The 15,172-nt window shown below is 39.2% G+C and overlaps 1 protein-coding gene across 1 annotated transcript; it reads left to right on the top strand.

Annotated features, from left to right (window-relative positions):
• Positions 1-359: 359 nt before the first annotated feature.
• Positions 360-14,036, top strand: qdpra (quinoid dihydropteridine reductase a). The gene is made up of 7 exons (XM_022202158.2): positions 360-555; positions 645-737; positions 2,908-3,004; positions 3,836-3,976; positions 7,511-7,619; positions 10,322-10,405; positions 12,962-14,036. The coding sequence occupies exons 1-7, from the start codon at positions 472-474 to the stop codon at positions 13,062-13,064; spliced, it is 711 nt and encodes a 236-aa protein (XP_022057850.1). The 5' UTR covers positions 360-471; the 3' UTR covers positions 13,065-14,036.
• Positions 14,037-15,172: the final 1,136 nt, after the last annotated feature.

The raw sequence follows: 15,172 nt of genomic DNA, 5'->3' as shown, positions 1-15,172 counted from the left end.
TTATAGGCAATTATAGGCAATATTACAATACTGCTTCTCATTTATATGCTATGAGTTAATAGCCTTCATGTATGAAATCATGAAGTCATTTTTGATGCATTTCCAGCTACAATATAGGAGCTACGGTTACTTTATGGCACATGAAAACCTGAATTACATAAGTTGAACTACCCCTTTAAAGCAATTTCGACTGGCACAAGGGATTGGATTAGTTAATGTACAGCAAAGAATAGGTGAAATAATGAAAATTGAAATCAGATATTTGGCAGACGATCAGTTTTTTAGCACCGTCTACTGCACGTATCACTTGTGAGTTTGGTATGTCGGACGGTATTTGAACGCAGCATTAGATCCAACCTGTTGCTCCAGCCTCTTCCTCCTCCTCCTCCTATTGCTGACAGTGTCGGGGTATTTGAGCTGAAGCTCCGCGGCTCCGACCCTCACTTTCTGCCTGACAGCCGGAGCACTAACATGGCTTCTCAACGGGTCATCGTCTACGGAGGAAGAGGCGCTCTGGGCTCCAAGTGTGTCCAGCATTTTAAGTCCAACGGCTGGGTGAGCGACGGCGGCTAACGGTACATGCTAGCACAGAGCTAAGCTAAGCTGATAGCTAACTGTTATTCTCTGTGTGTTTAATGAAACAGTGGGTCACCAGCATCGACATGGCTGCTAACGAGGAGGCGAATGAAAACGTGATTGTGAAATTGAGCGAATCTTTCACCGAGCAGGCTGGACAGGTGAGCAGACAGCAGCAGGAGCCACACATTTCTGCCTCAAATAATATGAAACTTAGCAGCTAACGGGCAGCAAAGAGGAGGTAGCCACCAGCAGGTAAAATCTGAGCTTTAATGTGAATAAAGTGGACTCTTAAATGTCATTTTGCTTGTATGTTTTTTTTTTAAGCTTTGCCCTGTTTGGTGTTGATTTGCTAGAAAACGTTACTCTAATGCTGCGTTCAGGTTACACTAGAAAAGGGGAAAAGTTCAGATTGTTGCAAGAGAGCTGCAACGATCAAACATGAATGCAATAGTGTTGTATTTATGAATGTGGGCTGTTTGCCCGTTTATTTATTCTTGACTTATCTCCAGTGGATAAAGTAGCGTATTATCTTTCTTAGCTCCAGTCATTCAGACTGTGAAATGACAGATGTGTGTATGTTGTGTAGTTGCCAACTAATAAATGAAATTGAATTGAAAGCTTTTCAGCTTGATTACATTTTTAGAAGAAGCATAAAATGTCAAACTTCTCTGATTCCAGCTTATTTTCTATGGAGCCATAATGCTGACAGTAAGTTTTGGCATTGAAAAATGTTGAATTGAAAGCGAAAATACAAACATTTAAGTTTCAAACTGGTAACCTCGATATCTTTGGATTGTGGACAAACTAGACATTTCTCATTGTGAGCTTTTGGACCTGGTGGTCGACATTTTCTGACACCTTGAGCAAACAACTTATCGAGTAATGAAGAAAATACACGCATACTGTCAACTTGTTTTAATTACAAATGTTTACATTATTTATTATCTTCAGTTTATGGAGTAGCTTTTTTCTCCCCCTTTGTTACCTCCAATCTTTCAGTCAACGGACAGATATGTGCACTGTACAAACTGCAACGATTGATCAATTAATGTTCTACTACTAAATGTATCGATAACTTCACAGTTTGAGTGACTTTTACAAGGATAAAATGTGATTCCAGCTTGTTAAGTTGGAATGTTTTCTGGTGTCTTTATTCCTCTAAGAGAGTAATCTGAATATATTTGGGTTTAGGGCAAAAGTAGACATTCTTCAGCTTGAGCTTTTGGATAGGCTAGTCGACATTTTTCATCGTTTTCTGATGTTAATCAAGCAATAAGGAAAACAAGACGATATGGTCATCAGTATCCCCCGCCACATGTGATGTCTATGAGTCCATATCCAAAATAATGATAAAGGGCCATAACTCTGGTAACTATTATCGCACAGGTTCCATTTTCGAACTTGATCAAGGTGTCCATGGTGTGAAGCTACACACTAAATTTCGTAATCCTAGCTGTAGTAGTTTCCGAGAAAAGCTGTCCCCTTCATGTCGGACGGACGGACGGACGCATGGAAGCATGAACGGACGGACGGAGGCCAAACCTATATCCCCCTTTTCCACTTCGTGGAGGCGGGGGATAATAATCATCCAATTAAATGATAAAAAAAGATGGTTAGTTGCAGCCCTAGACAACATTAATGTGACAGTGTTGTTTTATTTATCATTCATGTGCAACATGCTGTTTAGTTGCTTTTTTCAATAAAGAATATTTACATTATATACTTAACTATTATGCAAGTACAATACAACTATTATGGTAAATGATTGTTCAAGTAATTTTTTAAAGAAAAAAAAAATCTGTGATTCCAGCTCCCTAAAATTGAAAATGTTCTGGTTTCTTCCTTCATCTGTAACATCAAGTGAATTTCTTTGGGCTGTGGACTAAACAAGAATTTCAAGCATGTTATCGTGGGCTTTGGGAAACATTGTTCAAAATTTAATTTAATCAATCAAGAAAATAATTGAAAAATGATTATTTACAGCGATACAAATCATAAAACTCCATGAGGCAAGTTTAAGATAATCAGTTGTATAAATGCACTTGACTGTTTTTATTTGATGAACAAAAAGTGATTCCAACAACAGATTATTTAAATATCCCTTAATTGTTTTCATTTAACCATTTTTTATTACTTTGATTAAAATCTGTAGCTTTGACGTGTGCTTTTGTTATCCCATTTTCCAACAACCGTGTTTTGTAAAGAAAAACACTGTTTTTATCACGATGGCTCATATGAATGGTCTCTCCTTTTTGTTTGTTGACGTGAACTATCAATTTCCTGCTTCATGGAAAGGCATTAACAGTTATCTCTTGCCGCTGTGTGCAGGTGACGGCAGATGTGGCCCAGTTGCTAGGGGAACACAAAGTGGACGCCATCTTGTGCGTGGCAGGCGGATGGGCTGGAGGAAACTGTAGTTCCAAAGGTCAGAGTTCATTGTTTTGTATTTGTTTTGACATTAATCATCAGCCAGTTTCTCTGCAGTCGGTCATGCTTAAATTTAAAGACAAATTTATCTAATTTGAGTATTTTTGTGTTGCATGAATTGTGCATTTGCTTTAAAACGTCTACACTGCGTTTAAAATGAAAGGTTTAAGCTTTCTGTTTAAACCCTGCAGTTGACTGGTCTTAAAATCTGTTTCTTTACCCTGCCAGTTAGTTTGATGCATTTATCTCAAACCTCACAGATAATTCTACCTGGCAGCAAAAGGAAACCAGCAGTTCTCTAGATAGTCGGCTGCCTAAATCCTGCACTTTCGTGAGTCATTTAAAGGAATAATTTAACCATTTAGCGGGAAAGAAGTACTTGTTTGCTTTCTGGGGAGATAGATGAGAAGACTGGTCCCAGAACCGCTGGTTAGCTTAACATGAACAGGGGAACACAACTAGTCTGGCTCAGATTACCATTTTAGATTTTCTGTCTTGGATCTGTACAAGGTGTAAAAACAACAATTCACCATTTTACAGGGAAGCAATGTGCCTTTCTGTTTCTTGGCAGTAAACAATTGTCAGCAAGCCAAGTGAGGCTGCAGGAAGTTTCTGGTCTGAAATGCTCCAGGACACAATCACTTTTTTACACCATCCTTTTAATTATGCTAATTTATGTGCTGCTGGAGAGATTTTGGTGTTTGTTTGAATGAACAAGGCTTTTATTTTTCACCATTTCTAGTCTGTCTTGTGGATCTGTGTTTCATCTGTAAAACAATCATGCTTAGGTCATAAATGTTAGGGTCCTGTCCTCTATAATCTCTTCCAGACTTGTACAAAAATGCAGATTTGATGTGGAAACAGAGCGTGTGGACCTCCACCATCTCCAGCCACCTTGCTGCTCGGCACCTAAAACCAGGTGGACTGTTGACTTTGGCTGGAGCTAAGGCAGCCCAGTCAGGCACTGGAGGTGAGGCTTGCAGTTTTTTTTTTTGTTTTGTTTTTTTTCTTTTGTGTGTGTTTACTGGTTTCATCGAAATGACCTGATGTCCTGCTCTGCTTGGGCGTCATGTCAGTGTTAAAGGCTTCAACCAGGGAATTGACATACCGATCAGAGGCACAGGGGAGTCTCACCCAGCACACAACAGTGTCGGGGAAATTGTGTCGATAAAATGGATCCACGAAACAAAACACAAAGGAAAAAGAGAGTATAGCCGATGAGCTGTGTGCCAGAGGTGGTGCTCAGTGGTTAGAGAGCCTAATGAAATACTAAGCTTGCCAACCATTATACCCCAATTAATCTTTCACCATCATTTGGTTTCATCTTCTTCTTTATTATTGAAGTTGCTAAATTGTAAGCAAGGTGGTTAAATTGAAAATAAACATTTTTTTTTTGCTCGTCTTTATTAAAATGGGTCATGAAAGTTAGCTGTAATTATGAATACCAAATAAATAGAAACAGTTTGCCATCATACATTTTTCAGCTGTGTTGCTGAGCCCTATAGACATGCAGTATTCATCTTGACAAAATATATGCAGCCACAGTTCAGAACAGTTGAAAGAATCCTAGTCTTAGTTTGTTTTTTTTCATTCCATCTATCAGAGTCTTTGGTACAAAGTAGACTCTGTTAATAATTTGTCATTTATAGAGCAAAAATACCAACCATTTCCTGTCCCCAGCTTCTCAAAAGAGACCTTTTTTAAACTTATATTTGTGTAAATGAAATATCTTTTGAATATGCTCAGACTGACAAATGAAGACTTCAGCTTGGACTATTTTCACTGAACAGTTTCAATGTTATAATCCTTTAATTCATTAGTTGCTGCTTTCTTATCATGTGACACCAGTCACCAGCTTATGTGCCTGTGTGTCATCCAGAAAGGCTTTGGAGCTCAGCCATGTGACGTACAAACCCTCTGCTACAAGCTAGCCGTGTGATGGGATGAGATCCAACTCTACGGCAGCATAGCCCTGGGTCAGCAGTCCACACAGAGCCGACGAGCTCATTGGCTGCTGGCTTAGGAAGAGAATGACTCAGCAGTTGTGGCCCTTCATACATTAACCATGTGGATGGATTGTGTTAGCACCACTTATACATACTGAGGCCCTTTATCTATATTGTTCTGTTCAGTCTGACTCTTTTTGTAGAACTCTGTATTTTAATTGTGAAACAAATAACACTTTATTTTGAAAATCTATTTCTTGAAGCTCTAATTAAATACGAGGCAGTATCAGGAGCAGAATGCTAAGAAATACAACAAACAACCGTGAGAGGTACTTGTGCTCATCCTTTTTTTTTCCAAGTGCTTTGATCAAACAAACTGAGTGGAAAGTTAATGAGCATCAGCAGAATCCAGATCAGCAGTGCAGAGGAAGGCAAATTAGGATGACTAATTGAATTGACTTTTACTTTGTTGTTGTTAATCAAAGTTTTATGAATGAATAGGCTGTTAAATGGTGGAAACCACCAGCAGGTGTGTGAGATAACCGACCAAAATGAGAAGTATCACATCGGGTTGCAAAGTAGTAAAAATGGAGGATCATTTTGGGGTTGATCAAATGTTCAGGTTAGTTAACAAAGGCTTGTTTCCACTGCGATTTATTCTGTCTAGGGGAGAAGTAAACCAATTTTATTGGAAATAGAAAAATAAATGTAAAAAAAATTCAATTCAAAGCCAGCAAATGAGTAAAGGTACTACAAAGTCATGTGAATGCCCTTTTTGAGGATTTGACCCCAGATTTGGGATAAAAAAAATAGAGCTTAAACCCCAGAAGGTGTCAGGGCATCAGAGTTCTCTCTGCTTAACCATGTGGGGTTTTGATCATATGTAATTATCCTGCAAGATATGCAACTCTATTCAAGCAACCTGTGTGTTAAATTACATGTAGAAGCCCAGTTTATTCTTTAACACTCACACAGTGAGGATTGTCCTGTGAGAAGTCAGTAGAGCAGGCATTTAAATGGAACAGAAAACCACAGGTCAGTAAATAGTAAATGGAGTATCAATCTGAGACTTGAAAGCTTAATTTGAAACAATTTGGTTGAGTCTTTGTTTAGGCTCCCTGAATGCTTCTTCTGGTTCAATGTCCCATTACAGCTCCTTTTCTTGAGCACGTTGCACCAGCTGTGAAGCTTAACTGTGGCTGGAATTGATGCAGCACCAGGTAAAAACATGTTACACTATAATAAATGTGTTGCTTGGTTTAAAGTCTACATAACAGATAAATTAATAAAACTAACATTAGAGATTGGAGAGGTGTGAGGGGAAATAATCAGCACATCTGGCACAATACTGAATCGAATATGTGATGTAATCTGTGAAGATTTTAACAAAATATACCCAAAATCAAAGAAAGTTGCATCAATATTATTTGATTAGTACAGATAAAGAGTTAGAATGAAGGGAAGTGTTCTGTCTGACCTGAATGGATAAAAATGAGCTCTCAAACTGACAGTGTCTTCATGTCCACATATAAAAATGATGACATTTCCAGGATTTATGGGCTGTTTTTTACTTGTGGCTTCCCATTTAAACAGTTATTAGTTTTGAAATGATTGTGGTTTAGCAGCAGATTCTCATGTGACTACAGCCTTGCTGGCAAAGACGTCCTTTGTGTTTTAATATTGCAGCCCAGTTTAATAAAACAGTAGTTTAAGATTTACAGAATTAATTCTGGTCATTGATGTGTTTTACAAATAATCCCCCCCTTTGTGCTTCAGGCGTTGCTCCTAAAACACCTTACAGTGACAGCAGACTGTGTTTCAGGGGCTAACTGGATAATTCGATTAACTGTTGATAGACATGTGTTTGCTCTAGCAAGACAGGAACATGTGAATGTCAGGTACAGGATGTTTAAACACGCATGCTGATCTGGCAGTTTTACAGCAAATCAATGCATTACCACGGCTGCATGTCTGGTACCCCCTCGCTCGTGTTTCCTTTGAATTACTACTGATTTTCTTCTTGGAGGAAAAACAAGGACTTAAAAGAGAAGTCATGTCACCACCCCTTGTTCCTATTGGTTAGGGCTTTGTAAGCCTGACATAAGATGGTTAAGGCGGGGGTTGAGCGGAGTTACAATATTCTTTGGAAAGACTGTTTAGATGTTTGAGGGGAGGAATACTTACTGTTTCCAGATGCAGAAAATTCAAGACATTCCTCCAGGTTATCCAAGGCCAAGTTCAGGTACAAATTCAGTGTTAAAAAAAAAAAAAAAATACCAGAATGCCTTTTTGCATCCTGGCTCTCTAAAGCTTCATTCTGAGTAAACATGCCAGAATTTCAGTTAGTGGGCAGCATTTTACACTTGTGCTATTGCTACCAGCTTTAAAAGTGTGAAGATATAGAGTCACAAATGTCTGCCCACTTGACCTCTCTCGACTAAATCAATGTCGTCGGCTCCCAGACTGCCGTGTGTGACGCATTTGAGATGGTCTGTGTTGCCTCTGCAATCTGAGTTTTCTCCAGGAAGCTAAAGTCATTTTCTGTCTGTAATCTCCAGGCATGGTCGGCTATGGCATGGCGAAAGCTGCTGTCCACCAGCTGTGTCAGAGTCTCGCAGCAAAAAACAGCGGGATGCCGTCAGGAGCTGCTGCTGTTGCCATACTGCCGTGAGTACTGGAATGCAATGTTATAGACACTCATGGATCAAAATGCACATCTAGATCTCCAGCACCAACTGATTTACACTGCTCCTGTTGCTCCCACAGCCCCAAAGGAATAATACAAAAGTGTGTTCTTGTTTGACTTTTGAGAGTTTATTGATATCCTTCTTGGTGGCAGCTGAGATCACTTTGAAGTCTCACTAGTTCCAGCTGGTGAGCTGCACTTGCCCACCTTTTACCACTAACCATGATGTCCCCACTCTCCTCACCAACCAATTGTTAATATGCCACTTCCAATTAAGCCTTGTAGCTATCAGTAGGTGTTATAATGACAATGCACAGCAGTGTGACTGTTCAAAGCTGACAAGTCAATTATTGTAATAATGGGCAGAACAAGTAAGAATTCCTTACACAGAAATAAGCACTTTGCTGAGAACCTGACTGACGTTGCTTTTTTCTTGAAAAGTATAAAAACTTAAAAGAAAAGTTCAAGGCAGTGATTTAATGTTGCATTTCCGTGACGTTGACTCAGATTAAGACAGAAGGTTCATAATCGAAGCAGCAGGCTCGGAGATTTCCTGACATTGATTTTCCAGTATCGATCAAGCTTCAAAAATATTGAATCCTTGCAGACTTCCTCTGCCTCCTCCTCTTAACTCTGTTCTTCCAGCTTGCTTTGCAGACTTGTGGCTACGAAGTAAAATCAAGATAATCTCGATGACATCAGGGTTACTTTTTATTTAACTTTTGATCTGCTTAAAAATCTGTTCTGTTGAAAATCAAGTGTATTGCTTTGTTACATGTCAGAATGGTGTGTTTTTTTGTGTGTGTGTGTGTGTGTGTAATAAGAAACTGCACATTGCTAGCAACGGTCTCAAAAACACAGATTAACATTTCTGGGGTTTCTAACATAACAATCCAGTCATGGAACCAGTCCTGTCTACCTGAGGGTTGAGATTCTCCATATCAATATTCTTCTTCAGAATCAGTTCCCTACTCAAACATGTTTGCCTGAATTACTGTACTATTAGTTTGCTGCTGTGTAACACTGTTTTACAGTTTTTGAGCAGAGTCATAGGTGAGCTGGTGTGTATGAGCTGCAGTCAGCGTGGAACTTCATAGATCTATGCATTATAGAGGTCGCAACAGTTTGGAGTTGCATCTAAGCTGTTGTTAAGGTGGGAAAGGATTATTTTCTTGGAAGCATCTCAAAAATGACATTTCGATTGAACCCAGATGAGTTTTTGGGATTAAATCAACAACCACAGGGGATGTTAAGTGAAAGTTTTCACACCTTCTGCCTATAAAGGGTGCATTTTAAACAACAACCAACTGAACTTCAGTAGCTTCATAAACTGTAACATGGCTACAGTAAACTGCACACAGCATCAACCTGGATGGTCCGTCACGCTTTTTAACAATGAGATGAAAGTAATATTTAGCTTTTTCCCTTTTAGGGAGTGCTAGCTTAATATTTGCAGATGTTTTTTTTTTTTTTTCTCTTCAAATGTATCATTCATTGTCTATGGAGAAAAGAAACCACATCCAGCAGCAAAATTAATTAAACATAACACTACAAACCTATAGGGTCTCGGTTTAGGGTGGATTGGATCCAGTTTTGTACTGATGGTTGAAAAAATAAACATGGTGTGCATTTACTGTACCGCAGTGCTGCTTTAAATACACTGACAATACACACAGCTGGTGAAAGAACTGAAGATAAAAGCTATTGTGCTGGAAAATTAGCTGTGCCCCACAGTCTTTGTTGTGTCGGATGGATAAGTGCTATGTGAAGATAAGCTGCGAGAATAAAACATGAGTGAGGGTACCATTTCAACCAGTAGATCTCTGGTCGTGCACATGATCTGGTTTAGAGGAATGATCACACGTTTCCCTTTGCGTCATTCTCCCCTATGTGAGCTTATTGAATTTAAAACCAGTTTGTGCCGTGTCATCGTCACAAGCTTAAAATGTGTTTTCAGGGGTGTATCTCGCTCCCGCGCTCTGTTTGGCTGCTTTTTCCTCCAACATGAGGCTGAGCTGGGTCTGTCTCTCCAGCACGCTGTCACATCTGTTTATCATTACCCCCATGACTTGCATTTCTGCTACAACCTCCAGCTTTCCTTGTGCCGCTGCACCAACATGCACCAGCGTTTGTTGAAATTCGCATCATAGAGTGTATTCCTGCAAAAGCCAGATAATGGTTGAACATGGGTTTTTCAAGTCTTATGCTGTGAGCCCCCCTCAGACAAAACTGAAGGAACTGTGCCCACTTCAGCGCTTCGCAATGCAAATTTTCTCACTCGAGCACTAAGGGTTTTATAGTGACTTAACTCCCTCCATGAGCCGTGAGTCTTAAAAGCTGCCATGCAGTTTTTTTTTTTTTTAAAGAACATTAGTAAATGTAGTTATATTGCTCTGTTACATCTCTCTGAATTTACATATTTCCTGAAGAATAATGTGTCCTTGTAGCTGAATGTATGTACATCATTTACAAACAATGGTGATTCCTCCCCCCAAAAAATACTGCAGTACATTCAGCACAGGGATTAGGATGTTTTAATTTGCTTTCAGATTTACACAAACCCTGTGTACAGTCTCTGTGTGTGATTGTATGTGTGGAGATACTGCGGTCTGCCAGCGCTGCTTCCTCTGTGCTGCTCAGATGCAGCAACTCACCCTGATTGTCATCTGGCTTCATTTGGCAGCGTTACCTTGGATACGCCGATGAACAGGAAGTTCATGCCTGACGCAGATTTCGGTTCCTGGACACCGCTGGAGTACATTGCAGAGTGAGTGACGCAGGGATTAAGGATTTATGTGATTTTTTGTTTGTTTGTTTTTTCATTTAAAATCTGTAGAGAGCTCTAAACAAGAAATGACTATATTTTAGAATGAGTGGCCTCTTTTTTTTTTTTTTTTTTTCTTGGATTGCAATATTGGTATGCTCTTCCCTCCAACACTGCAGCATCATTAATTTACAAATTTTAGTCTCATTTAGGATATCTGTTATAACCGCTCACCCTGAACCCCAACAACAGCTTTTGAAGACATGTTACAGATTAAAAAAAAAAAAAAAAAAAAAATTCACACCATTTATTTGAGCCAAAATCTGGAAAAACGGTAAGAATGATTGGATTTTTAGCCTTTCCTCGAAATAATAATGTGTGATGTGCAGTTCTGCTGGAATTATTAACCATAATTAACCTTAATATGGTGAGATTTCATCAAAATTTTCATTCCAAGGGTCTCGTTTTAAAAATGGCCAAAAATAAGCCATTTACATGAAACACATTCTGTTCTTTAAAAAAGCATCCTGCTAGGTGCAAGTGAGAAATGGTGTCTCAGCTATGACAGTCAGATGGCAAAATACAGTGACTATTTGGCTGAACTGCCAGCGACATTAACCGAGCATATAGAAGATAACTAGACAAATACAATTAAAAATATAAGTGGTAAGATGTCATGATTGTGCTCTTTCCATGGAGGTGCAGGACTTAATATTGCAATAAAAATGAGGCCAAAATGAGTAGAAAATGTGACGGTTAACCTGCTACATGTTGCTATATACTTCCTGATGCCCTGATCTGTTGCTTGCAATCAAAGGCAGATATAAGGAAATGTACAGTAAATGGCTTAGGTCATGGGTTTGAAAGAGTTTTGAGTTTTCTTTACATAAATCTTAACAGAGACCTGAGATAAATTTACATCTGATGTGTGAATTAGGTCCATTTAGTGTTCCTAAAGTACTTTTAGGCTCATATTCAACATACTGAAGATACTTTCATCTGTTCCTCTAAACAGCCAATTTCTCTTGGATCTTGTGAGCGTGAGGACATATTAGAATGCGTCTTTCATTTTCTGATATTGTTCAGCTGCTTCCACATGTCTTTAATCACAACGGCGCCCCGCTGACACTCAAACTTGTTTTTATGTGTCTGATTCACATTGTGTCCTATTAAAACGGCTGTGGGCAGAGACACTGAATCTCTCTCTGATTGTTCACTTTTTGGTCCAAACAGCTCTTTGATTCTGAGGGAACGGCACCATAATCATCGCTTTTACCTTTGATGCTTTAGATCATAGCAGCATTTCAAAGTTACTGGAAATACCTGAGATGCTATTTACCAGTTATGCTCAAGAGTGGGCACAGAATGCAAAGTGTATTACCAGTAGACATTCCAGTAATCTTTCCAGGGATAATTGTTTCCTTTAAAATCATTACATATGTTTACCAGTCACATTTATTCATGTGAAGTAATAGTTTTCTTGTAAAGTTGCATACGGATGTGATTTATAACAACAAAATGACAAAAAGTTGTATTGCAAGTTGGTTTCACCACAAGATGACAAAATGGATTCAGATTGTTCTTAGACTGGGTGTGCTTTTATTTGATTGTGTGTGCGTCAATTAATTTCTTTATCCTGTTAAAATATATTTTGCAGCCTCGATTAGGCACTGTAATACAGAAAACTTTAATAAACAACTGCATAAGTCTGTTTAATGCTAACCATCCCAGTGTAGTTGATTTGACATGCTTGAAATTTCTAGTTTCAATGAACACATTGATGAATCTTAGCAGTTAAAGTTTCTTAGAGTACTTTAGAAATGATGAGTTTTCAGATTATTAGAATACGTCTGACTACAGGCTTTAGAGAGGAGTGTGTGTCGATGTCTGTAGTGTAAATCTCTCTCTAGGCCAGTGGAGATTAGATCAGATTTGATCCACTTTGATAATCCCAGACAAAACAGCTGAGGGTCTGGGGACACAAATAGGAACCGTCCGGGTGACCGGAAATGAAGGAAGGTAGCAGTTAGTTTGTCATCGACTCTTATCTTTTATCTGCCTCCGTTCATTCATAAAACCTGGTTGCTGTTGAAGAGCTTATTTACAGTACAAATTACTGCTTTGGACAAAAATGTTTGGACGTATTCTTAAACCCCTTCTTGCGAGATTCAAGCTTTAATCAGGGTAGTCTCACCCTGACCAAAATTTTTCGGTCATGTCTGATAGAACAATCCTGCCCCAAAGCTCAATTTTTGTTTAAACTATTTGGTCATTTAGGTGGCTGCAGTTTGTGCTTGTGGTGAACTGTACTGTTGTGTGCTAACAGGTGCTTCTATTTTATCCTAGTCATTTGTGTGAATAAGGCACAACACAAAAGTCGGTTGATTCTACACAGAACAAGAAACTCTCATTACAACCATCATGAATTACTGCAGAGCTCTTGTCTTGCATTTGTTTATACTGAGTGTACTGGTTTTATAGATGCCTATATAAGGCAGCAAACATGTCAGGGCTTCAGTGAAATCCATACACTGTTCCTAATTCTTCGCTTTTCTGCAGGATGTTCTTCGGCTGGGCCACCGGCACGAACCGGCCGGCCTCTGGAAGCCTGATGCAGCTGCTGACCTCCGGAGGTGAAACCCAGGCTGTGGCCGCTCAGTAGAGGACAGAGGGGAGCTGTGGAGCCGGCGATGGGGGTTGGTAGGGAGGGAGAAATAAAGATGGATGGGAAGAAGAGGAGGAGACGGAGAGCCACAGAGAAAGGATAAATCAGGGAGGAGGAGGTGACGAAGAAGACTAAGAGAGATGGGAGGAGTGATGAGGAGGGCTAGAAGGTGTAGAGGTGAAGAAGTGAGATGGTGACAGAGGAACTGAATAAAAGAGGGAGGTGGAGAGGAGACGCCCCGTGGGTTTGCTTCGGAGGAGGAGGGAGGAGGGCGTTCTTTGCAAATGTAGCCTCACAGTGCCATCTAGCTGTACATCACTACAACCGTCCAGCTGTAACACAATCAGACTGTGGTAAATCTCCACTAATGATAATTCACTGTTGACCGATGGACCATCAAGACTTACTCAGAGTATTTCATTTCAAAGATCAGTGATGTGAAATTGTGTTAATTGAGAAACGGTACATACTGGTGTATTTGGGGATCATTTGGTGTGACGGATGTGAAAGCAGGACCTAATAATGATGCATATTTGTGAAGCTTTCCAGTTTGTGATGCCAAACGATTGTATTCCAGTGTTACTATGGCAGGAAAAATGCAGAAAATTAAAGGGCAGGGTGTTTTCCCACCGATGATTTTCTGTATTTGACCATCCTTCCCTCTTAAACAGCTTCATACCCTCATTACCTGTGAATCCAATGTGAGATCTGTAGACCTTTTAGTTTCTACTGTTACATGTTCCCCCAGAGGTCCTCTGCCACTGCGGAAACTCAAAGTAGAAGAAAGCCGCTGTCTTCTCTCAAACGGACAATACGCTTTAAAGTGGAGTGGCCTTATTTTCTGTTTGTAGCTGTCGAGTCAAAGTGTCCTTGGTGTCTGCGGTATGAAAACGGTGCCCTGTTCCTGTTGTGAGTTTTCTAAGTTGTGTATTCTGTGTCAAAATTCACAATAAAATGAGTAAAAATAAAGGATTGAGCCTTCCGCACTGACTCTTCAAACCACTGATGTAAACAGTCGCAATTAAAGGTCCAGTTGGTTTTAATCAATGATAAATATTAGTTAAATTATGACTTTGTGCATCACACAATCCTGTATGAATCAGAATGTAACATAAAGAAACATATTCCTGGAAATTAAGAAAAACTGATCATAGTCTATATTTTGTTGTGGATAGATACTACCAGTCAAAAAAATTGGACGTTCTCATTCAATGGTTTTTGTTTAATTGTTTTATATATAGTAGATTAATACTGAAGACATTACAACTATAAAAGAATACATGTAGAGTTATGTTGCAAACAAAAAACTGGTAATCTTCAGAATTAATCTACAATGCAGAAAATAATACAAATAAATAAAAATCATTGAATGAGAAGGTGTTAGAAATTTTGATTGGTAGTGTACATGTGTGTAAATGGCACAGCTTGGTTCTTAGATTTTACTAAATGTTTAATTCATGAATGATATTTTTGTGAACTATTTTCAGTAACAGATTTGTAAGAGAAGTAGTTTTTGTTTGTTTCTTCAAGGTCGAATTCTTCAAAAGCGTATTTCCACTAACATTTTAATGATGATGATGCTTAGATCTTTTTGTCCTTTGATTTCAAATAATTCAAGTTTAAAAAAAAAATCATTTAAATTAATTGCAATCATTAGTTCGAGGAATTTGCTCACTTGTAGGCTCTTTGTCTTCAAATAAATAGGCCTTGTTGTTGAAATTGCAGTGTCCCATAAGAGAACAGGCCTGTTTTTGATTGCCATGTGAACTCCAATCTTGCTTCTTTCGTGTCTGATCAGGCCTTTGTAGTCGGGACCCAGACAAAACTTGATAATAGGCTCAGTTCTCTGTGGGCTTTGGATTTGTCATGGGATTTGTTGACGACAGGCAAAAACATCACCCGAATAGCTGAGCATAGAGACGCCCACTAGATGGTGCTCTTTATTAAGGGTACCGCTGCCTCACTGCCACTCAGTGTTCCTCAGGTGAAGTCATATGAATCAAACGGATGAGTTAACACCCAGAGCTGAATATGCACTGCTGTGTGTACACTGTATAAAAATAACTTACAGAAGGGCCCTTTAGCATTCACTCTCCTGTGCAGAG

The sequence above is a fragment of the Acanthochromis polyacanthus genome, chromosome 10, assembly GCF_021347895.1.
Source record: "Acanthochromis polyacanthus isolate Apoly-LR-REF ecotype Palm Island chromosome 10, KAUST_Apoly_ChrSc, whole genome shotgun sequence".
Classification (NCBI taxonomy): domain Eukaryota; kingdom Metazoa; phylum Chordata; class Actinopteri; family Pomacentridae; genus Acanthochromis; species Acanthochromis polyacanthus.
The sequence above is the reverse complement of the archived record's forward strand: the minus strand, read 5'-3'. Positions and strand labels throughout refer to the sequence as shown.

Coding starts and splice junctions, on each gene's coding strand:
- qdpra (XM_022202158.2), top strand. CDS start 472: ATGGCTTCTCAACGGGTCATCGTCTACGGAGGAAGAGGCGCTCTGGGC. Junction 738..2,907: donor TCACCGAGCAGGCTGGACAG/GTGAGCAGACAG, acceptor CGCTGTGTGCAG/GTGACGGCAGATGTGGCCCA. Junction 3,977..7,510: donor AGCCCAGTCAGGCACTGGAG/GTGAGGCTTGCA, acceptor TGTAATCTCCAG/GCATGGTCGGCTATGGCATG.